At 42.8% G+C, this 23,284-nt stretch overlaps 1 protein-coding gene across 2 annotated transcripts in view; it reads right to left on the reverse strand.

Moving 5' to 3' along the window:
• The window catches only part of TTC39C (tetratricopeptide repeat domain 39C), a 104,422-nt gene that overhangs the window by 1,202 nt on the left and 79,936 nt on the right, over positions 1-23,284 (reverse strand). For both annotated transcript variants that reach the window (XM_080821900.1, XM_080821901.1), the window contains exons 7-13: positions 17,657-17,750; positions 14,178-14,285; positions 8,915-9,024; positions 7,762-7,885; positions 3,043-3,140; positions 1,884-1,988; positions 560-598 (exon numbers count right to left, since the gene is read on the reverse strand). In XM_080821900.1, the coding sequence (XP_080678026.1) occupies positions 560-598; positions 1,884-1,988; positions 3,043-3,140; positions 7,762-7,885; positions 8,915-9,024; positions 14,178-14,285; positions 17,657-17,750 (678 nt within the window). The remainder of the gene's footprint in view (positions 1-559; positions 599-1,883; positions 1,989-3,042; positions 3,141-7,761; positions 7,886-8,914; positions 9,025-14,177; positions 14,286-17,656; positions 17,751-23,284) is intronic.

A 23,284-nucleotide genomic window follows, 5' to 3' on the forward strand; every position in this document is an offset into this window, starting at 1 on the left:
TAGGCTGGTTTTGGCTCAGGTCATGATCTCAGGGTTGTGAGATCAAACTCTGCTCTGAGCTTCACATTCAGCAGGGAATCTGCTCTAAATTCTCTCTCCCCCGTCTCCTTCTGCCCCTTCCCTCCCACTCTCTCTCTCACGCTCTTGCACTCTCTCTCCAGAATAAATAAATCTTAAAAGAAAAAAAAAATGAAGTGATCATTGAATCAATTAGTTATTACTTATACTTTCCAGAAATATCCATCAGAACAATCATCTAACAAAGCTTCTTGAATTCAGACTCAAGACGACCCAATAGAGGGCAAGAAGCGCCCTGGAAAGAGGTAATAGGGGGGCGCCTGGGTGGCTCAGTGGGTTAAAGCCTCTGCCTTCTGCTCAGGTCATGATCCCAGGGTCCTGGGATCAAGCCCCACATGGGGCTCCCTGCTTAGCAGGGAGCCTGCTTCTTCCTCTCTCTCTCTGCCTGCCTCTCTGCCTACTTATGATCTCTGTCAAATAAATAAATAAAATCTTTAAAAAAAAAAAAAGAAGAAAGAGGTAGTAGGTACAGTATTTTTACCTTTGCTTGAAGAAGTAGAGTTCTGCCTCTTGCTACGGTCTATGAATGTAAGAAAAACATTATCTCTTAATATCTACACTGATACATACTCAAGCAGAAAATGCTATAAGAGGACAGGTTAATTAAAACAATTCTCAGTAGACACAGAGGTGAGTCAGCTGCTCATTCAAGTTTAATGACTCCATTTTTCTTTAATGATGCTTATAAATTCTCATCAAGGCACTGTTAAGTAATTATGCATAACCCTCACTATTTTGTAAGAGAGAACAACTTAGAAAAATTATTATAGCTTAAGATCTTACTGAATAACCTACAATTGATGACAATTAAAAAGTTTACTTGGCCTCAGTAAGTTAGATCTCCTTTTGAAGGCATCAACTTTAGTTTTCAAGAAACAGACCAGCCTTGTCATATTTTAAGTATGTATCTTAAGGCTGCCTTAAGAGTACAAATTTTCTTAAAATAAAGAATATAGTGTTAGGTTTTTCTACCAAAAGTCACAAAACACCTTTTTCTATTTTGGTAAAATAAGAATTTCAAATAAAAAGACTTCCAATCAAAAGTCTATCTTTGGTGAGCTAGGGTACCTGTTTAAGGGTTAGGCTAGAGTCATGTTTCTGTTGATGTAGCTCAACTTTTAGGAAGTCCACATATTTGAAAGTGGAATTGAACTTAATAAAAATTAGAATTTTATAAAGCTAGTATTATGTAACTGAACTTCTAAAAGAAAGTATCAAGCAAATCCAGTAGTTTTTTTTTTTGTAAACAAAACTGGCCCAGTGTTCTTAAATATGCAAAGTAAATGTCAACATAAATTTATAGGATATTTCAAAAATTTTTGAAGCAATCATCACATCATCCTCATTAATCTCACCATAATCTCTATTAACTTGGCATGGCAGGTATTTTTTATCCTGTTTTATATTATTAGGAGGAAGGTATGAGGTTAACCAGCATCCCGCACTGAGTTAAACAAAGAACTGGAACCATAATGCAATTCGAAGTTCTTCTGTATAAGCCACACCACACCATGTCATGCCATCCTAAAAAAGGCAATGACTTTCCCCTCAAATGAGTTTGGCTCTAAAAAGTTACATTTATACTTCTAATTCCAGAGAAGAAGTTACTTCCTTCAACACAGTAAGACAGGGTTAGTAGCTTCTTGGATTCATCCTACATGAAATCAAGGAAAACCAAACCAAAAACAACCCTGCTATGTTCAATCAATTGACTTGAAATGAAGGACGGATGCTTTGTGCCTGCTCAGTTGCACATTTTTTGGGGGGCTGAGGAACTTCACTTAAGCAACTACGTAAGATCTTACCTCTGGTTTGTCTAACAGAAGACAGCCAAGTTCATAGCAGGCATATGGCTGAACGTATAAGTTATTCTGACGACACAACTCATCTTTAACAGCTCGCTGGAAGAACTGAAAGTAATACAAGTGGTATCAGAATTAACTCATCTCCCTACTTAAGTTTCATCACATCCTCAGGAGGCAGAAAGGGGGATTTCTCTTATTTCTGTACTCTAGGCCAGATTTTCTTTTTTCTTTGCATCCCTATTTCTTCCCATCCTTCCTCATCCGTCTCTCAGAAGTCCCCTCCTCGCTTACACCTCCAAGGCTCTGCCACCCAGCAAGTCAGCCCAATTTGTGCTGCTTGTTCTTCCAGCTGATACACTAGCCTCTGCTGATAGTGCTGTAAAAACATCTTTATCTGCATCTCCAAGTTTGAACCTATCATTTTAGTACTGAAAACAGAAAGCCCACAAGCCAAGAACCATCCCTTATTATGCGTCTTGCTGATACCTAAGCATGTGATCCAAAACAGGCCATTTAAAGCTGTACAGTAACTATGATGACCCCACAGTGTAAAATTTAAAAATTTAATACAAGGGCATCAACTCCCTAGGATTTAAAAGTCAAAGGCCTCTACTACTGCACATAAACTCTTTCAAAAAGTAATCAAAAGAGGGTAAACTTCAAAACAGCCAACCACACAAAAACCTCAGAAAAATCCTTCCAACTATACTTGAAAATAATGAATTGCTCTTTTCCATATACCGTGTACCCCAAAGAACGAGCACGCTTCTAGATCTCACCTCCAGGGCTGCGTCAGTCATCTGCCGTTGCAGAGACAAGAAAGGTGAACACAGGGCAGACCTGATCATTTTTTTATTTCTCTAACTATGAAGCTTCACTCTGTCCCTTTAGATCTGTCTGCATCCTCATTTCCTTCTCCTCTCCTCTGAGGCTGTCACCTTAATACGAAGCTAGTGGCAGAAAAGAAGCCTGTCTGTAAAGAAGTATTCTAAGAATCTGGAGTGACATTAAGAACTAGGACGCACCATCAACTTCTGGTATCTGCAATGACCTGAATCAGTGTGGTGGATAAAGCTCCGGCTGCAGTGGGAGGTCTGGCTCTGCTGAATACATTTCTCATTTTGCTTTTTCCTAAGCGACAGCAGCATTAATGGTTTACCTGAACAGCATCTTCTGAGTTTCCTAGACATTTGTGTATGGCACCAAGAAGCAAATACTTTAATCCGATGACAGATGAATCATCCACCACGTGGCAAGCTTAAAGAGAAGTGAAAACAGCAAGAAGCATATACGGTCTCTTAATCTCTTAAATACCATCAAGAGTTAAGTGTTTCATTGTTCAGTGACTATGTCACAGTTCATGATCCTGCCCACTGGCACTCAGAAGGTTCCTGTTCCTCATCCGGTTGTGAATATCCTTACTCAAAGGAAAGCAAAGACATCAAACATCGCAGCACCAGGAAGATTCAACATTACCTCCTATTGTTACTAAGAACAAGAAACCAATCTGGGAAGGTTATGTACTATGTGATTCCAACTATATGACATTCTGGAAAAGGCAAAATTACAGAGGCAATACAGAAGATCAGTGGTCGTCAGAGGTCTGGGTGGGGGTGGGGAGGAACAGATGGAGGACAGAAGGTTTTTAGAACAGTGAAACTATTTGGTATGATACTACCTAGAAGAGTGGATACATGTCACTACACATGTGTCAAATCACATGGAATGTACCAAACAAAGAATGGCCCCAATGGAAAACTACACCTAATGATCCGCTGTAACCGATCCAGCGACCGGGTGGGGGATGCTGACAGCCGGGGAGACTGAGCACAGGGGGCAGGGAGGGGTGTGACAGATGGAAACTGCATTTTTCTACACAGTTTTGCTCTGAACCTAAAACTACTCTAAAAAATACTTCAAAACACCTCCATATTAATGTCCTAAGCCATACAGTGGGCACCTCCGAATGTCTGTACTGATGCCCTGCACTGGCCACAGAGGGGGCCTCAGATGTGATCCCCCACTTCAAGAAGCTTGCCGCCTCCTGGGAAGGACATGCACACGTGGGGGAGGAGGTTCAGAGAGTTTTCCAAGGACGTGAGAAGAGTGGAAACTGGAAACACAGTGGAGCCAACAGAGCAGGAAAGGAAGTAGTTGTTTCTACGGACCACCAGAGACCCTGAGATTTGGTAAGGTTTTATAGACACAAACACATACATATGTATATAGATGTATCTGCACAATCATATGTATGTGTGTGTATAGATGCATGTATATTTATAAACACACAAAATGTTCAAAGTTCCAGAAGAAGTAATTGAAAGAGTTTGGCAGAGTAGCAACAAGGTAACTGTGAACAAGAGAGTCTGAACCTACAGAAGCAGTAGTTGTCTCAAAAAGCGAGGCTGGGAACACCTCCACATAAAAAGTCCTTGGGGGCGCCTGGATGGTGCAGTTAGTTAAGCGTCCGACTCTTGGTTTCAGCTCAGGTCACAATCTCAGGCTCAAGGGATAGAACCCCGTGTCTGGCTCTGCGCTCAGCACAGAACCCACTTAAGATTCTCTTCTTCCTCTGCCCCAACCCCCTCTAAACAAAACTTTAAAAAAAGATTTTAAGGCAACAGTGTCAAGGAAATGGGAACACAGGTCATGTGCTCATTCAATATTTACTGAAAATCTACTATGTGCTAGGCATTTCTAGGTGCTTGGAATACAGCAGTGACAAATGAGAAGCAATCCTGCCCTTAAAAAACTAACATTTCGTGGAAAAGCTAGATGATACAAAGGACAAACTGGTAAAACAAACAAACAAACAAAACACATGTTGAAGAAGTGTCAGTGCTAAGGTAAAAAATTAAGTCAGGAAGGGGGATGGAGGTATGCATGTGTGTCAGAAAGGTACCAATTTAAGCCTCAATGTAAAGGTGATATTTGAGTAAAGACCTGAAGGAAATGACTGAAGGAGCCATGTGGATATTTAGAAGAACATTTGCAGGTAGAAAGAAGAGAAAGTGCAAAGGCACCGGGGTTGGCATGTGCCTGCTGTGTTCAAGAACACTAAGAAGTATGACTAGAGCCTGGTAAGCAAAGGGGGAGCGCAGTAAGAGGCAATAGGGTTGGGGAAGAGGGGCGGCAGGTGGACAGATCACAGAACACTGGAGGCCTTGGACATTTGCTGAATGGACTTGGACATTTACCTTAAATAAGATGAAACCACAGAGGATTCTGAGCTGCAAAATGACATGGGACTTTTTGTTTAATAGGATCACTCTGGGTGCTGTGCTGAGGACATACAGAAACATCTTTACAATGCAAAGGAAGGATGCAGTGCATAGGGGAGGGTGGGTGGGGGAAGGGCTATGTGTGAAACCACAAGACAAGGATGTAAAAATCCAACCACATGTGCTGTGGGGAGGGAGCTGCAAACGGGGCTTGGGAGAAGCTGAACGCACAAAGCTGGGGAGGGGCATTTAATTAATCACGGACTACCAGTTTTTTCTGGAACTCACTATTTCTTTATAAAGATCTGCTCTGTACTCTACACAGCTGAAGAGATTTGGATCATTACTGCTTAACACTGGGGAATGACAGAAGCTAATTAATCGATCTCAAAACTGTACTAATCTTTAACAAAGATATTAAAGAATTAAGTCACATTTACTCAAGAGCCTCCCTTTCCCCATGACCACATCTTTGCTATTTATTTTGATACCTGGAAAGGGGTCCCGAGAACATTTCGTCACATTAAGTGATAATTGTTCTTGTGCCTGCTGATTACAACCTATTTTATATTTGCATTTGTGTCTGAATTCTCTCTACAGAATCTTGTATTTATGCATTACAAGAACACTTAAAATTCTGTATTGTTCCTTTGAGTTAGACATTTGTAGATATTCTAGACTTGCATCAACAACTAGAGATGGGTTTAAAATTATGCATATCCTTTTGCAATGGACATAGCAGAACTTACGCATCCCAGAAAATTTTCTTTCAACCAATCCCCCTTGGGAGGGCTACACACTCTAATACAGGGCCTCTGCACACAACTTATTTTGGAGTTGTATTGCTTTGATCTCTGGAATATCAACACTGACAAAAGCTTTTTTACTTTTGAGGGGGGACTTTTTTTTTTTTTTTAAATAAGCAAAAGGTGCCTGCAAGGAAGTCTGATGATGAAAGTATGTGATACAATGGATAATTCTATATTTGATCCAAAAGTGTGATTATACAGAAATCTGACAAATTTCCTTCAATGACTAACAAACTAGTTTTGAGTAAGTCCAAATATCAGTATTATGCCTCTTTTGGAAAAGGGCAGCATGTGTGTGAATAAGGATACATTTCTATAAAACCATCCTTCTGGATGTATGCATTATTTTGACGTAACGATCTCACGGTGCAATCATGCTTCTAGCTACGGGACGTAAATCTCGCCACTCTCCCAGGAGATGAAGCTGTAGGAAAGCTACTCACTGAGCTGTCCTAAGACCAGGGATAGGGAGGGACACCTGTCCAGACGGGAGCTGGCCATGTCACCGAGCTCTTCTGAGCGTTAGTCTCTTCATGCATAAAATGGCTCTGACGATATTGTCCGTCGTTCCTACTTATGTAGAAAGCAGGATAGAGCAAACTAAACAATTTGCCAGGTTAGAAAGCATCCAATGTCTGCCATTAAGTCTTTAAAAAATGCTATGATATTTCTTTAATCACCAATAAAGCTTTATTTTACTTAAAGATGTAGTTTATTCTTCCTGTGAACTTTTCCTAACCGCTATAATAAAAATGACTTTATGAAGACACTACCATAACCTATGGTCCTATGGTTTTCTTTTCTTTTTTTTTTTTTTTTTCAGATTTTATTTATTTGGGGGGGGGGAGAGAGAGAGAGAGAGCGCGCGCACGGGTGGGGGCGGGGCACAGGGAGAAGGAGACTCCCAGCTGAGCGCAGAGCCTAACACAGGGCTCGATACCAGGACCCAGACAGCGATCATGACCTGAGCCGAAGTCAGACACTTAACCAACTGAGACACCCGAGTGCCCTGGTCCTTTTTTTTTTTTTTTTAAATACATGAATGAAAACATCTAGGCTTCTAGTTACATTCCTAGGTATTTACTCCAGAGAAATGAGCATGGGATGTCTGCAGAAAAGACAAGTACACTTATGTTGTCTACTTAGTGTAGTAGCTTTGCTCAGGATACCTCAAAATCCAGAAACAAATCAAATGTTCATTACTCGGAGAAAGAATAAACACACAGTGGTACAGATGGAGCCACAGGATGGAGGGCCACTCAGAGAGTCAAAGGCATGGACCATGGACACCGGTGGCAACACACGTCACTCCCACAGAGGCTACGCTGGACAACGGAAGCCAAGCAATAAAAAATACACACGGTCTGAACTTACATGAAGTTCAAGGATGGGCAAAACTAATCTGTGGAGGGACAAGTCAGAACTGTGGCTGTCTTCGAGGGGAAGGGGCACCCAAGAAAGTGCCCAGGGGAAATTACAAGGCTGGTGGAGGACAGCATGCACATATCTGCCAACACTCAATGAACCTAACACTCAGTATCTGTGCATGTTAATACATGTGAATCAAACCTATATGAAACAAAGGGCTATTGTTGGGGAAAAAAATGTATGCTTTCAGCAACCCCCAGGGCCACAGAATCAGCGACGCCTGGAGTCTGTGTGCCTCCCCGCACGCTGCTAACAATGCAAACGTGTCCGCACACTCCTGCACTGCCCACGCCTATCACCTAAGCCACCGACCGTCCTTCATCACTACACCATCCCTCCAAGAAAGACAGATCTGTACTCTCTGAATCAGGTAACGTTAATGAGACACTGAAGGAACCAGGTACGTCACTTTGTTTTCACCTTGACTCATCCTCTGCAGGTTGGGGAGGGAGCAGTTGGGAAGGGCTTTCCACAGGTACAACACTTCGATGGAGGCCAGCACGCACAGTGCTTTGGTCGGAGCCTGCTTCCGAAATCTCTCTGCCTGCAAGCGGTTAGAAGGATCAGGCTAAGTTTGTGCCAACAAATTCAAATAAAAACATATACTTTGGAGATAGCCAAAAATGCATGGTTCGTGTTTGACATGAACAACCTCCTCCAACAAAGCTAAAAATGAGAACATCTCTCTCTCTCTCAAAAATTTGTTTGCTTTCTAATTTTTAATGGATTGGTAGATCTGCCTTTCAGTCATTCTTCAACTCAATCCACTATCAGGATCCAGGGTGCACTCAGAAAACGTGGGGAGCAAACTAGATTCATTTCAGCTTAAATCGAAGGAATTTGTAAAAGCTGAGTGACAATAATGGACGGGTTTACATGGATAATGTAACACTAGATGCCTTTTAGTTATGGTTTTACTGACTTTTGAATTTTCTCCTTAGTCACAATAGTCTCGGGGGCATTCCACATTACAATCTAGTTTGTGTTCAAACTAAGTCATTAATGTTCATTCATTAGAAACAAACTAAAATCATGCAAAATTCAGGATATGACAAGTTGTCATGTAACCTACAGTAATTCAGCTAACTTTGATTCTTTAAAGGTGTAGACAGAATAAATTAGGAACTTTATCCCTACAGTGCTGGGCCCTTTCTGCTGGTAAATCTGAAGCATACTTCTGTTGTTTATTAGGTCAAAATGTGATGTGCTCACTAGATTGACAACCAATAGTCTAGATCTCTTGCCTAGATTCTGCCCATTTCTATTCTTCTAAAATCACTTAACTCTTTAGACGATGCTTTCCCTCTCCAGATAGGCCCATTAGCTCTGCATGGTCTGTAACGCATCTGCCCACTCAAACAAAAAACTCCTTTAATTACATGCAGCAAAGCAAGCACTTTCCACTCAGAGAAGTGGGACCACGGGAGTATATTTTCTCCTGGGTGGTGAAGCCCATTCTACATGGCCAGTCAATTGCCGGCTGGGATTAGGATTTCCTCAAACTCGTCTGAGGTGGTGTCAGTTACGGATACTCACTGTAAACACTACACTGGACCCAGAGACTCCAACATACCTTTTTCACTGAGAACTGTTCAATCTGGTTGTTTTTCCTTTTGAAGAGTTTCTGAACTTCTCTGAAGACTATCTGTGCCCCATCCACGTCACCGGTGGCTCCCTGACAAACTGTAAGAAACCAATGTTGCACTCCTTAAGTATCGGGGGTGGGAGGAGATATCATGGAAAGACACCGAGGTTGATGGTACTTGGAAAATGTTACCAAAGCAAAAATGGGAGCACATATTTTTAAAGACTGTTACACAAAGGCCTACGCCATCCTATTGACTGTCACGCCATTGATTCAACAACTATTTCCCACCTAACTGGGTTCCCAGAGCTTTGTGCGGACATAAAGGAAGACCAGTCTTAGTCCACTTGTTGGGTGCTAGTCTCAGATGAGATATGATTCCCAGCTATTGTCACAGTATATAGTCTAGCTGGAGCCCACATGCTCAGAAAGTGGAATAAAAGAGAATTTAAGGAAGAAAGAACAGTAAGAGGATCATGAAGCTTCCTGACGGAAGGAGGCTACCCCTATGCCTGGAAAGAAAGTAATTAGTCTTACACGTGTTCATTGGCCACCTACCACCTACAAGCCATTAGCAAGGAGGTAAAGAAGAAACACATGCTTAACCCAGAAAGAGATGTAAATTTCAGCTGGAGAAATAAGACCCACACACAGTCCCAGAGTTACAATGTATATGGTGAGAAGAGCCTCAAGAGTAGAAAAACCGAAGTACTTTGGGAAAAGTTCAGGAAGAGAAGGGATCATTTATCTTTGGAGTGATCAGGAAAACTTTTGAGGAGCTAGGAGTCAGGCTGAGCCTCGGAGGAGGATAAGACTTTGATTGTCTGTACACAATTTTCACCCCATCCCAATCCCCAGGCAAAGACTTAATCATATTTCCTTCGCTTCGTCTTTGAAGGTGAAACTTTACCAGCTTCTCAATTCCAATGGCACTGAATCCGTTTTCAATTTTCTCTTAGATGTTGTCTTTGGCACATGTTGTTTTTCAATCCCCAGCTAGAGGACCTGGTTTCTCCTCCTCTATTTGAGTGCTCCTAAAAGTAGATGGTTCTCTACTCACAGTTTGGGGCTTGGGCTAGCAGAGCACAGGGCCATCACATGTCAGAGAATGGAGAGCTTTTGGCCAAGCCAAAGCAGCAAAAGCACCGAGACTCACAGAAGGCTGCAGGCGTCAAGGTGATGGGAGAGGCAGAAGATTTTCTACTGGGAGTAGAAGGGATTAGGCTGAATGTTTTGGTTCCCCTCCACCCACTTTAAATCTGGAGGTGTCTCTGGGTCTAAAAAGAGTCTCTCGAAGACAGCATTTGATGGGTTTTGTTTTTTTTCCATTCTAATACACTGTCTTTTGATTGGGGCATTTAGCCCATTTATGTTCAGGGTAACTATTGAAAGATATGAATTTAGTGCCATTGTATTACTTGTAAGGTGACTGTTACTGTATATTCTGTTTCTTTCTGGTCTATGTTACTTTTAGGCTCTCTTTTTGCTTAGAGGACCCCTTTCAATATTTCCTATAGGGCTCGTTTGTGTTCGTGAATTCTTTTATTGTTTGTCCTAGAAGCTTTTTATCTCTCCTTCTGTTTTCAGTGACAGCCTAGCTGGCTGGATATAGTATTCTTGGCTGCATATTTTTCTTGTTTAGTGCTCTGAATATATCATGCCAGTCCTTTCTGGCCTGCCAGGTCTATGTGGGTAAGTCTGCTGCCAATCTAATATGTCTACTGTTATAGGTTACAGACCTCTTGCCCTGAACTGCTTTTAGGATTTTCTCTTTGTCTCTGAGACTTTAAGTTCTACTATTAGATTATGGGGTGTGGATCTATTTTTATTGATTTTGAGGGGGGTTCTCTGTGTCTCCTAGATTTTGATGCCTGTTTCTTTCCCCAGATTAGGGAAGTTCTCCACTATAATTTGTTCCAATATACCTTCTACGCTTCTTTCTCTCTTCCTTCTTCTTGGATCCCAATGATTCTAATACTGTTTTGTCTTTTTTTTTTTTTTTTGAAGATTTTTATTTATTTATTTGACACAGAGAGAGAGAGAGATCACAAGTAGGCAGAGAGGCAGGCAGAGAGGGGGGAAGAAGCAGGCTCCCTGCTGAGCAGAGAGCCTGATATGGGGCTCGATCCCAGAACCCTGAGATCATGACCTGAGTTGAAGGCAGAGGCTTAACCCGCTGAGCCGCCCAGGTGCCCCACTGTGTTGTCTTATGATATCACTTATCTCTCGAATTCTCCACTCATGATCCAGTATTTGCTTATGTCTTTTTTCAGCTTCTTTATTCTCCATCATTTGGTCTTCTAGATCACTAATTCTCTCTTCTGCCTCATTTGTCCTAGCAATTAGAGCCTCCATTTTTTATTGTACCTCATTAACAGCCTTTTTGATTTCCACTTGGTTAGATTTTAGTTCTTTCATTTCTCCAGAAACAATTTTCTAGTATCTTCTATGCTTCTTTCAAGCCCAGCTAGTATCTTTACAATCATCATTCTGAACTCTAATTCTGACATCTTACAAATGTCTGTATTGATTAGGTCCCTGGCAGTAGGTACTGCCTCTAATTTTTTTTTTTTTTTTGAGGTGAGTTTTTCTGTTTTGTCATTTTGTCCAAAGAATAGATGAATGAGAGAACAAAATGCTAAAAGGGTAACAACGACCCCCCCCCCCAAAAATATACACTAAACAAATCAGGAGAGACCTTCCAGAAAGTGGTTGCTTTTCTTTTTTTCTTTTTTAAAGATTTTATTTATTTATTTGACAGACAGAGATCACAAGGAGGCAGAGAGGCAGGCAGAGAGAGAGGAGGAAGCAGGCTCCCCACGGAGCAGAGAGCCCGATGTGGGGCTCGATCCCAGGACCCTGGGATCATGACCTGACCCCAAGGCAGAGGCTTTAACCCACTGAGCCACCCAGGTGCCCCAGTGGTTGCTTTTCTGTTCATAGAATTGCTGCTATTATTTTCTTCAATCTCCTGTTGAGTCTGTAGGTGTTCAGAATGGTTTGATAATATCTAGCTGAATTCCTGGGACCAGATGGAATTCAGGTCTCCGACTCCTCCACCATCTTGCTCCTCTCTCGCAGCATTTCAAAACCAGAAGGGAATGCAACGATTGTTTTGCCAAACCTATCAGGCTATAGATCAGAGGATGTAAAGTTCCAAGATAGTTTAAATACTTGCCTAAGCCTAAACCACAGTAAGCCACTGAAAAAGAGTAATGTCTGTTTTAGCTATGCCTGAGGTACTCCTCAGATCATTCATAACATTTCTACAGTGTCACAGAATTTAAACAAGAGACAGACAGCAGTCATGGCTGCGTAACAAGGTTGCTGTACGTAATGCCACTGAACTGAATGCTTCAACATGGGTAAAATGGTAGATTTTATGTTATGTATGTTTTACAACTGAACTGTATCAGAAACAAAGCCCCTGGCGGCAGCGTTTCTGGTCCAAGTGCCCCTCCTCTCTAGCTCAGCCTGTCGATATGCACCTGTCCTTCAGGGCCAACTCCAATGGCAGCTTGGAGGACAGAAGTGATCTGCCCCTTTCCTGGGAACTCCTGACACAACTTACCATCTGCATAAAACCCCTTTGCAAAAGCAGAGACGAGGCTTTCATGCTTTATCAGCTCCTACAAGCTGTGATAATCCTGGCATTTCCAGTATTAGGAGAGTAAATGCTCCCGTACACAGCCACACTGTACATTCATTTCTTTGTGTTCTATGCTCAATGAAGATTAAAAAAGAAACAGCTCCCCACAACTGACTGTGTGAGTCCATAACACAACAACTGATGGCTGGGTTGTTGTGAAGACCTCTGCTTTCCAGTTTACCCACTCCTCAACGTGCCGGGCACACCTCGGAGGTCACTCTGTAGATGGCTGCCATTGTCCTCTGAGAGGCCTGTGAGTCCCATACAACAACTCTTATGGTGTGAGACACAGTATCCTAACCAGTATACTGCAAATAATCCCATTCAAACATCAGCAACAGAGCTATACAAAAAGGTATGCACGACGGGGACTGCAGTAAAGAGTGTGGGTGTAAAGGGATTTCATACTTGGTCCTACTGAGCTCCACTTTCTAAACCTCCAGGATGTGCATACTGGCCACTGTTAATTCTCTTACTTTAAATAGATCAGTTAAGGGACTGGAATGACAGTCCAAATCCAAATAGAGAAATAGAGATACCTAAAAATTTAAAATTATGTCTGGATTAGTCTTGCGCTTTAAGTAAAAGAATCACCTAAATGGCTGGTTAAGGAGAGGTCCGCATTAGAGGCAGAAACCGCACTGGGTTTCTTGGGGTCCCACCTTCACAACAGTGCTATATGTCCTGCAGGGCACAGACAACCCTGTGTCCACTAGGTGGCAGCACATCTTTATCTCCTAATGGGAGGACAAAAAAAAGTCCGTGCCAGCTCATTCAGCTCAGCAATGACAGGTGTTCCTGCTTAACAATGGGCAGTGTTCAAAAACCTCTTGCTCTGCAAAATCAAACTGTAAACAAGCTTAATAGGTAAAACAAGTTTGGAGCAGACGACTCAAAATCTACACAACTTTGTAACCAGGGCATGAACACTCCAAGCAGAAATACTGGCACAATTTAAAAGACATGTTCAATTCTCTCAAAACTGTTTAAATTCTTTCTTTTCCTTCTTTTCCTTCCTTCCTTCCTTCCTTCCTTTCTCTCTTTCTCTCTTCCTCTCTTCCTCTCTTCCTTCCTTCCTTCTTTCTTTCTTTCTTCCTTCCTTCCTTTCTTTCTTTGACAGACAGAGATCACAGATAGGTAGAGAGGCAGGCAGAGAGAGAGGAAGGGAAGCAAGCTCCCTGCTGAGCAGAGAGCCCCATGCGGGGCTCAATCCCAGGATCCTGGGATCATGACCTGAGCTGAAGGCAGAGGCTTTAATCCACTGAGCCACCCAGGCACCCCAAAACTGTTTAAATTCTTAAAGACTAAAAACCATATTGTAGAAAGCAAAGGATAAGAGTAAGGGTCGGCTGAGGCTGCTGAGGGCAGAACGCACAGAAACCATCATCATCATAAGCATTTTCAGGACAGAGCCGACGAGCAACACAGCCCAGAGGGGGAGCTGGTGCGCAGGCCTGCAGGGTCCTGCTGAGTCGGTGAACACTGCAGCATGCGGTAGTACAACACATGACCATTTCTGGGGAAAAGTGAGGAAAAGAACGCCATGTCCTCCCGCCCGCCAGAGCGTGTGGGAGACCGAACTCACCGAAGTGGGCTACTCACCCGCAGTTAAGTAGGCATAATAGCACTGGGACCACCTGGATTCGTTTTTCAGCCTCTCAAAGGAATCAAATGCATCCTTGAAGTTCAGCTCGATCATGCTGCACCAACCTAGGAAAGAAATATTTTTAGTGAGGGACCCTCAATCGTGATTTACACCCCATCCTTAAGCCAGAAATCTGATACGGCTGATGATCATTGTCTGAGTGTCGCATGTTAACCACCCCTGAAAACCTCAAGATGATCTTTTGTCCCTTAAATATTTTCAGTGTGACGTTTTGAGTAAGACAAGGCACTTGTGATTTCACAGCCCATGAAGCTGTTTAGAAGCAGTAGAGTGAGGGGCACCTCGGTGCGGGGGGGTGGGGGGGGCAGGTGGTTGAGCGTCCGACTCTTGGTTTCGGCTCAGGTGGTGATCTCAGGCTTAGGAGATGGAACCCTACCTTGGTCTCTTCTTAAGACTCTCTCTCCCTCCCTCTGCCCCACACCCAACAAATAAATAAACCTTTTTTTTTTTTTTTAGAGATTTCACCTATTTATTTGAGAGAGAGGGAGAGAGATAATGAGAGAGCACAAGCAGGGAGGAAAGGGAGAGGCAGGGTCCTGGCTTAGCAAAGAGCCCCATCTGGGACTCGATCCCAGGAGCCTGGGATGACCAGAGCCAAAGGCAGCTGCTTAACCAACTGAGCCACCCAGGTGCCGCACGCCCCCCCCCCCACACCCTTTTTAAAAGCAGTATAGAGGGACATAAAGATTTCTATGAAAATACTCTTGATTTGTATCCTCACTCGTTTGGTTGTGAGATGAATTTGAAGCCCAGCAGTACTTCTCCAAGAGCAGCCCCAGACACAGAAAAAGCAGCAGTATAGTGACTACCTCAAAAAGGCTTCAAGCACTCATGGCTCCTTAACGATTACTATTAATTCTCAAACACTTGTGGGAAGTGGAGATAAGCCAGTCAGAAATTAAGTACTTGCCCACCTTCCTTCTGCAGGTTGGCAGCAGGGCTGAGAAAGATCCCTGTCTTTCCCGGATCACAACACGAGACAGGCATTCTGGTAAGGAGCGGCAGCCACGAAAACGCGAGGAATTCCATCCTCGTTTTTAGAAATGTACCTCCCACTGCCTGAGCCCAGCACCTGGTATAATTCTAATTCTACTAGGGGCTTCCTAAGCTGGCAGATGGCATCCTCATTTTACCAAGGAGAAAATCTAAGGCATGGAGAGGATGGTGACTTGGTCAAGGCCACAGAGCTAGTGAGAGGAAAGGACTAAGAGTGAAGGCCATAATAAATTCTGGTATCTTGTGTCATCTTGGATCTGCCTTTGAAGTACAAGGATGACAGGGATCCACACTTCTAGAAAATCCAGTGTCAGATTCTATGGGATAGGATAGGAAGTTGACATAGTTCCCAGTAAAAATTGGGGCAAATCATGTCCATCCTAGATGACGGGAGTTAAATGCAAAGTAGGCTTGGAAGGGGCACTGAATATGAATAAGAAGCCTGAGTTACAATTGTGCTACTTTTTCTCGGGTTAACCTTCCTAAGCCTTTGGGGTTACGCTTCAATGATCTCCAAGCCTCCTTCAGGTCTAACCCTCCATTCTGCCACAGACCTTGAAACGGTGCACCAAGATGGGCCATCCTAATCACTTTGTAATACATGGACTTATCAAATCATTATGTCATACAACTTAGACGAATACATTATATATCAATTATATCTCAATAAAAGTGGAAGAAAAAAAAAGGCAGCAGTATCTTAAGACCAAAAATGGCCACAAAATCTAGTTGTTAATTCAAGGTCTTTGAAATACATCCCATCCTGCCTTATGGCTACTAGCCAGAGCTCCAGCAGGGTAGAGGACATAAAAATATATTTTGCATTGGATTATACTTCAGCTCCTTTCCCTAAACCATAAGAGGCACTTAAAATACAGTATTATTTTACTGGGAAGTTCCCAATCTTTTAGTGTGTATTTTTCTTTAAAAAGATTTAAAATTATCCAAGACAACAACTAAGTCCACAGCAGATAAGCAAGTGGCAAGCATCATACGGTCTGGACCTGATGGGTGGTAAATGCCCCCTGAGCATTCCCCATTTCTTCGTCCCCTCTCTGCAGAGGACCCTGGAGTCCCAATTTTCCCTGTTGATCCCATCATGACCTCATCACTTCTCCGCTCCCTGGCTCCTTCATTCCCTTTCCAGGTGCCGTATGATGTGACCTTGTCATACTGGGCCAAAGCCCTAACCACATGAGCCCCTTATTACATTGTGTCATTGTTGTTTCAACTGTTGTGCTAATTCTCCTCAGCCCCACAGAGCAACTGCTACAGAAATGATTATGAAATTGCTAAACAGCAGGACAGGAAAATTTTAGTGCATCAGCAAAAAACTCATAGTAACAACTTTGGCACAGGAGGGAGAAAGCAGGAAGCAAAGAAATATTTCCATGTCTGCTTAGAAATTTGTCTGCAGGGGCGCCTGGGTGGCTCAGTGGGTTAAAGCCTCTGCCTTCGGCTCAGGTCATGATCCCAGGGTCCTGGGATCGAGCCCCGCATCGGGCTCTCCGCTCCGCGGGGAGCCTGCTTCCTCCTCTCTCTCTCTGCCTGCCTCTCTGCCTACTTGTGATCTCTCTCTCTCTCTCTCTCTGTCAAATAAAATAAAATCTTTAAAAAAAAAAAAAAAAAAAAAAAAAAGAAATTTGTCTGCAGGAGGAGAGAAGCAGAAGGCAGGCACTCACACATGCGGGGAGGACTGATGCCCACACCTAAATCTAACCCTCGCGACCACTGAGGGCAGGCACCGCAACACTCAAGGCAACCATGAGGCTTCCACAACTCTTCCCAGGTCTCCGAGCTAGTCAGGGGAAGGGCTAGGATTGGGGCTCCCATGCCCAACTCCCCCCAGACCCTATTTTTTATTCCCAGGTTAAAAAAGAAAAAAAAGATTCCCTTGGGTGCGAAGGAAGGAAACATAGTTTAGATTCTAATGTGCAGTCAGATAAAGTAGTTACAAAAGAGTTTCAGTCCATTCTTTTAATATGACCTAATATCCTAAAATCAGAATGTTATAAAGAATAAATTCTAGGGGGGTGGGAGGTTGGGGGAACCAGGTGGTGGGTATTAGGGAGGGCACGTATTGCATGGAGCACTGGGTGTGGTGCAAAAACAATGAATACTGTTACGCTGAAAATAAAAAAAAAATTAAAAAAAGAATTAAAAAAAAAAAGAATAAAATCTAAAGCAGCAAGGACAAGCACTGAGATAAGTATCATCGCTTGTGCTACGGTAACAAGGTCTGATTCTCACAAAAGGCAGCAAGCATTTTACAAAGACCCAAACTGAAGAGCATGAAGAAGGCGGACCTGCACAAGAGGCTTTAAGACCCGCCACCAGAAGCTGGCCATCCAGCCGGACACAAGTGGAACGCATTCATGCCATGGCATGACAAGAAGCTGGACGGACAGTTCATATTTACCTATTTCATACAGACAGACGTGCTGGATTTCTCTCTGATCTATCGCAAGCTCCAAAGCGGTATGGAAAGAAGTCAAGGCACTGTTGATTTGACACTGAAGAGAAAAGTGAAAACAGAGTTACTGGGTAAAATCTGTCATTAACATTACAATCATCTTCATTCCAAAGCATCTTCTTCCTTAATAGTCATTTTAAACAGATTAAACAGCATAGAAGAGAATGACCTCAAAATTTCTGGAACATTCCAATTTGCTTGTGAGTTGTGAGATGAACCTCGGCACAGAGCACTTCTTTTGCTCTGGCGGGAAACTTCCTCTCCTGTGTATACAACAGGCAGACCTTGGAGATAACCACAGGTTTGGTTCCACACCACAACAAGCAAATATTGTTTTGAAGAGAGTTAGAGGAATGTTCTGGTTTCCCAGTGCATTCTAAAGTTACGCTTATACTATCCTGCAGTCCGTTAGGTGTGCAACAGCATTGTGTCTAAAGAACAATGTACACTCCTTAATTTAAAAAATACTTTGTGGCTTAAAAACTACTAACCATCTTCTGGGCTTCTGGCAAGTTGTAATCACAGATCACCATTCACAAATATAACAATAACCAAAAGAGTTTGAAATACTGTGAAAATAACCAAACTGTGATACAGAGGCATGAAGTGAGCAAATGCTGTTGGAAAAATGGGTTGCCACAAACCTTTAATTCATTAAAAAACAAACAAACAACAAAAACAAAACACCCGGTATGTGCAAAGTGCAATAAAGTGTAGTGTAATGAGACGGGGTGTGTCTGGACCCGGCCCAGGCCGGAGAGACCCTGTCACTCCTGAGTGGCTGCCTGAAGCCTCCTTTAGGCCTGCCCTTAGCACGCTGCCCCCACTGGGACCCAATGACCCTGTCGTACAGTCCCTAGTATGGTTCCGTGTCCGAAATGCTTTGTCTGACTGCTGCTGGTCCTCTCATCTCCTCCACTGACACTCAGTTCTGACTTTTGCATTTCTTTAACCCAATGGACTCTCCAATGACTGTTCTCACTCCTGAGTAAATACATTTAGTGTTTCTTTCCACTAAAGAACCTCTCAAAGCCTGCCAACCTCATGCAGAATGCCTGATATGAGCACCTAAAAAGCATCAAATTCAATCCTAGATACAGCATTTAATCCTACGTACAGCGATGACTGGTGTTAATATAAATCCTAAATGCGCTAAAAATTTGGTACAGCCTGAGCTCAGTGATACATGCCCCAGGCCATACCTTGCTCCGACAGGTGTGACTCTGCTCCCTCTGTTGTGCATCCAGCCCTCCCTGGGCTTCCTGATGCTCCCCCCTCTGCTGCTCCCTGGCTACCCCCTTTCCGGTGCCCCTCTGCCTCTCCTCCTCCAGACAGCCATCCAGGGGCAGAAAGGGTAACAGAAGAAAGGCTACCCCATTCCTTGGCTCCTTCAGTGATGCATGGTCACTGTGTGAGGCTTCTTGGACACCATGGGCCACACAGATGAGTCAGGGAGGTCCTTAGGACATCCTGTGACTCAGAAGCACCATAAGCCAAATGACTCATCAACCAGGCCTTGGCTCCATCAATAACTTCATGCCCCATAGTAATGTTTCACATTGCCAGGAGGGTTCCAACTGCAGCGTTCAATACCTCATCCCCGTCCACAAAGCCTAAGAGAGGACACACATCCCCACACCCGCAATTCCTGGTCTCAAGGAGCTAACATCCAGTTGGAGGGACCCTCTCAGGAGACATTCATACTGAGCTATGAGCACACAGCACACGGCCACCAAGGTCCCATAGAGATGTTAAAAAAAATTTTTTTTTTAATTTAAAAATCAATTTTGTATGTAGTGTGTGTGTGTGCACACAGGTGTGTTACAGAGTAAGCTAGTGGGACCCTTATTACACCCACTCCTAACTTTTTTCTCTCTGGGACCAACCGTTCTCTCCCTGCTTCATAGGTGCACTCGGTTTAGCACACTGGCAAGAAACCACAGAGCTGAGGGTTCTGCTTTGCATGTGTCTCCCCAGTTTGCTAAGCTCCTGACACTTAACCGTTGCACACAGGACATTTCCAGAGGAATCATTGCCACCAAGCCATGTCCAGCTGCGGGCACCCTGCTTGACAATGCAATGTCACACCACCCTGTAGAAGACCAACGACTCATGAACATTAATTAATGGGCAACTACTAAGTGCCTGGGACTGTACTGGCTTGAGCCACAAAGATAAATCACAACAAAGCTTTAAAAGCAAGTTTAGAGAAAAAAACAAACCAAGCAATATTTCAATCAACACTGTTTCTCTTAATCCTTTCAAAAAAAAAAAAAAAAGGTCTGAGATTGGCATATATGAGGTTCTATTTTCAGATGGAGAAACCAGAGTTCAAAGAGGTGAAGTGGCATGGTCAAGGTCAACAAGACAGCAACACGGTAGTACTCACTCGGCTGATTGCCTGCAGAGTGTGCGTTCTTCAGGCAGAGCATATACAGGCATGATTAAATTAAGGGCTTTGTGATGGGGAGATTATCCTGGATTAACGGGGTGGGCCCTCAATGCAATCCCAAGTGTCCTGATAATAAGCAGGCAGAGAGCGCTGATGCATTGGGTTGGGGGGGCAACATGATCATGGAGGCACAGACTGGAGACGCAGCCACCAGCCCAGGAGCCACTAGAATCCACAAGAGGCAAGAAATGGACTGTCCTCTGAGCTTCTAGAGGGAGGGCCACCCCCAGTCACTTTGATTTCAGGCAGCAAAAAGGACTCCAGATTTTTGACCTCCAGAGCGGTAGGAGAATAATGGCCGCTGTTTTAAGCCACCAAGCCTGTGATAACTTGTTCCATGACCTTAGAAAATGAGCACAGGGTATTACTTCCAAAATTAAACTGAAGAAAGTACCACTGCTCCTTCTATTCATTATAAGCCCTCTGACAGAACTAGAAGGTACAGAGACCGTTAAGGAGCTTAATGATATTATCCCAAAAGTACTAAGCATAACTACAAAATTAATTCTAGTTCTAGCCTGATTACTCATTAAAGAATTACAATGAAAACCATTAAAATGGTGAAAACAGATTTCCTCTTTTTCAATAAAATAATTTTTAAATTTTATTTACTACTGTTTTTTAGAGAGAAAGAAGAAAGCATGAACGCAGAGGGCAAGCAGGAGGCGGGGAGCAGGGGTTGCAGAGGGAGAGGGAGAATCTCCAGCAGACTTTCCACGGAGCACAGAGCCTGATGCAGGGCTCGACCTCACAACTGAGATCATGACCTGAGCCAAAAATCAAGAGTTGGACGTTTAAACCACTGAGTCACCTGGGTGTCCCTTCACCAAAATAAAATAAAAACAACCTAATAGGGGTGCTTCTACTATTATAAATGATAACACCCACAATGTAATAGAGAAAGAATTATCATCGTCAAACTGATACCTGGTTCACAGTGTCATTTTTTGAGGAAATATATGTATGCTGAGCTGAAGAGAATACAGAAATCAGGCTAGAATGAAATAGCTATGAAGCCAAGAATCTGAGGTCAGGTACCATCTAGGCGCATGTCCCATGAATTAGGCACGGATGCTCCGTATCACAGAAACTACCTGACATCTCAGCTTCCTCACTGGTAGAATGAGGAGATAATGCTGGCCAGCACTACCTGCTTCCAGAGAAAGCAGGGGAGAACAAAGGCACAAGTCTTGGCCAAATTAAATGGAGCCTATCCGTTGCCAAATTAAAACCAGCACCACGTACAACTATTGCTTCATTTCCCCAGAGATATGACATGTTTTTCCAGTTACTGAGGATGCCTTTCTTGATACCTGTATTCCTTTCTTTTTAAAGATTTTTTTAAAAAAGATTTTTATTTATTTATTTATTTGACAGACAGAGATCACAAGTAGGCAGAGGCAGGCAGAGAGAAAGGAGGAAGCAGGCTCCCTGCCAAGCAGAGAGCTAGATGTGGGGCTCGATCCCAGGACTCTACCATGACCTGAGCTGAACGCAGAGGCTTAACCCACTGAGCCACCCAGGCGCCCCCCCCCATATTCCTTTCTTGATAGCATTTTATACTTGTGTGGCAACTGTCCATGGGCTTTGTTCCTCCATTTGACTCTGCATGAATGCTGCCAGTGTATAGGGAAACTTGGGATTTTTGCAAGTCAATTTTGCATGTCACCTTATACTCATGAACTCTCATGACTTTTTTTAAAGCTTTTTCTCTTGGATTTTCTGGGAGAGATATTCAAATCATATGCAAATAATGATGGTGTCGTCTCTTCCTGTAGAAGGGACCCCTCTGATTGGTGAGAACCACTGGTACAGATACTATTAGCAAGCAAGCTCGCCTCCTTGCTTTATTCCCGTCTTCACTGAGGCTGTTGCGCCATTAAATATAGTTTGTGGGACCTTTTCAGCAGATGCCATCGTTACCAAACAAAGAAATTCCCTTTCTATTTCTAATTTGCTAATAGTTTGTTTGGTTTTCGAAGTGGATTTCATTAAATGCCATCTGGGCACCTAGTGATAGGACTATGTGGTTTTAACAATTACTTCCTTCATGCAGGTTATAACGGGAAGACATTTTCTGAGGCTGAACCATGCTTGCTTTTGAAATAAGTCCTACTAAGGTCATAATGGGGCATTTAAAAAATACATTGCTGGATTTGACTTGATAATATTTATTTAGTTTCTGTATTCAGAATGAAGTTGACCTATAGTTTTCTGATCAGTGTTCTCCTCTAGTTTTGGTATCAGGATAATGTCAGAATTTGCAGACTTGTAGGAAACATTTTCATATTTTCTATGCTCTGGAACTACATAAACAACTAGTTCACTATAAAGTCATACCTTTCAACTGAATAATTCATTCATTTAAAATGTTTAAAATATGGGGGCACCTGGGTGGCTCAGCTGGTTAAGTGTCCAACTCTTGGTTTCAGCTCAGGTCATGATCTCAGAGAGAGGAGACTGAGCCCCACATCGGGCTCTGAGCTCAGCCGGCAGTCTGCTTGTCCCTCTTGCCTTTCCTGCCCCCATGCCCCATTCATGCTCTCTTGCAAATAAATAGTTAAAATGTTTAAAATACCATAATTTAAATTCTCTCTTTTAATGGACATACAACATGACAAAGAATATTAAACTTTAGTCAATAGTACCAGATTTCCTTGCCAACTTCATAACCAACACTATTTTGGAACTTGGGAAATTATCTGTTTCATTTATAAATCTCAGGAGATGTTGAGATAAAGGATTTAGTGCACACAAAATGCTCTTAGGGAAGGTATATTGTCCATAAAATTAGACGTATGCTATCTGTTAACAGTGCTGGGAGATAAATCACAATATTGTCTTCCAACATTTAGAAAGATTTGCAATAAGTAGCAATTAAGTTTCTATTTTCTTTAGACCTCTGGAAGAAATTCTAGATTCTTTCTTGCAGACAAAATTAAGAGCTGTTTGGGTTAAGATTCTACCACAAATATCTAAGTGTGTATTCTTGCCTAACCCAAACATGCACAGACCTGAAGAGACAGGGGACAAAGAGAAAGGAAACATGTAAGGGACCACAAATCATATTTTCCAATTTTAAAAATGTAAAATATTTCCACAACAGTATATTTTAAAGCCCT

Source organism: Martes martes (assembly GCF_963455335.1).
Source record: "Martes martes genome assembly, chromosome: 13".
Taxonomy (NCBI): Eukaryota; Metazoa; Chordata; class Mammalia; order Carnivora; family Mustelidae; genus Martes; species Martes martes.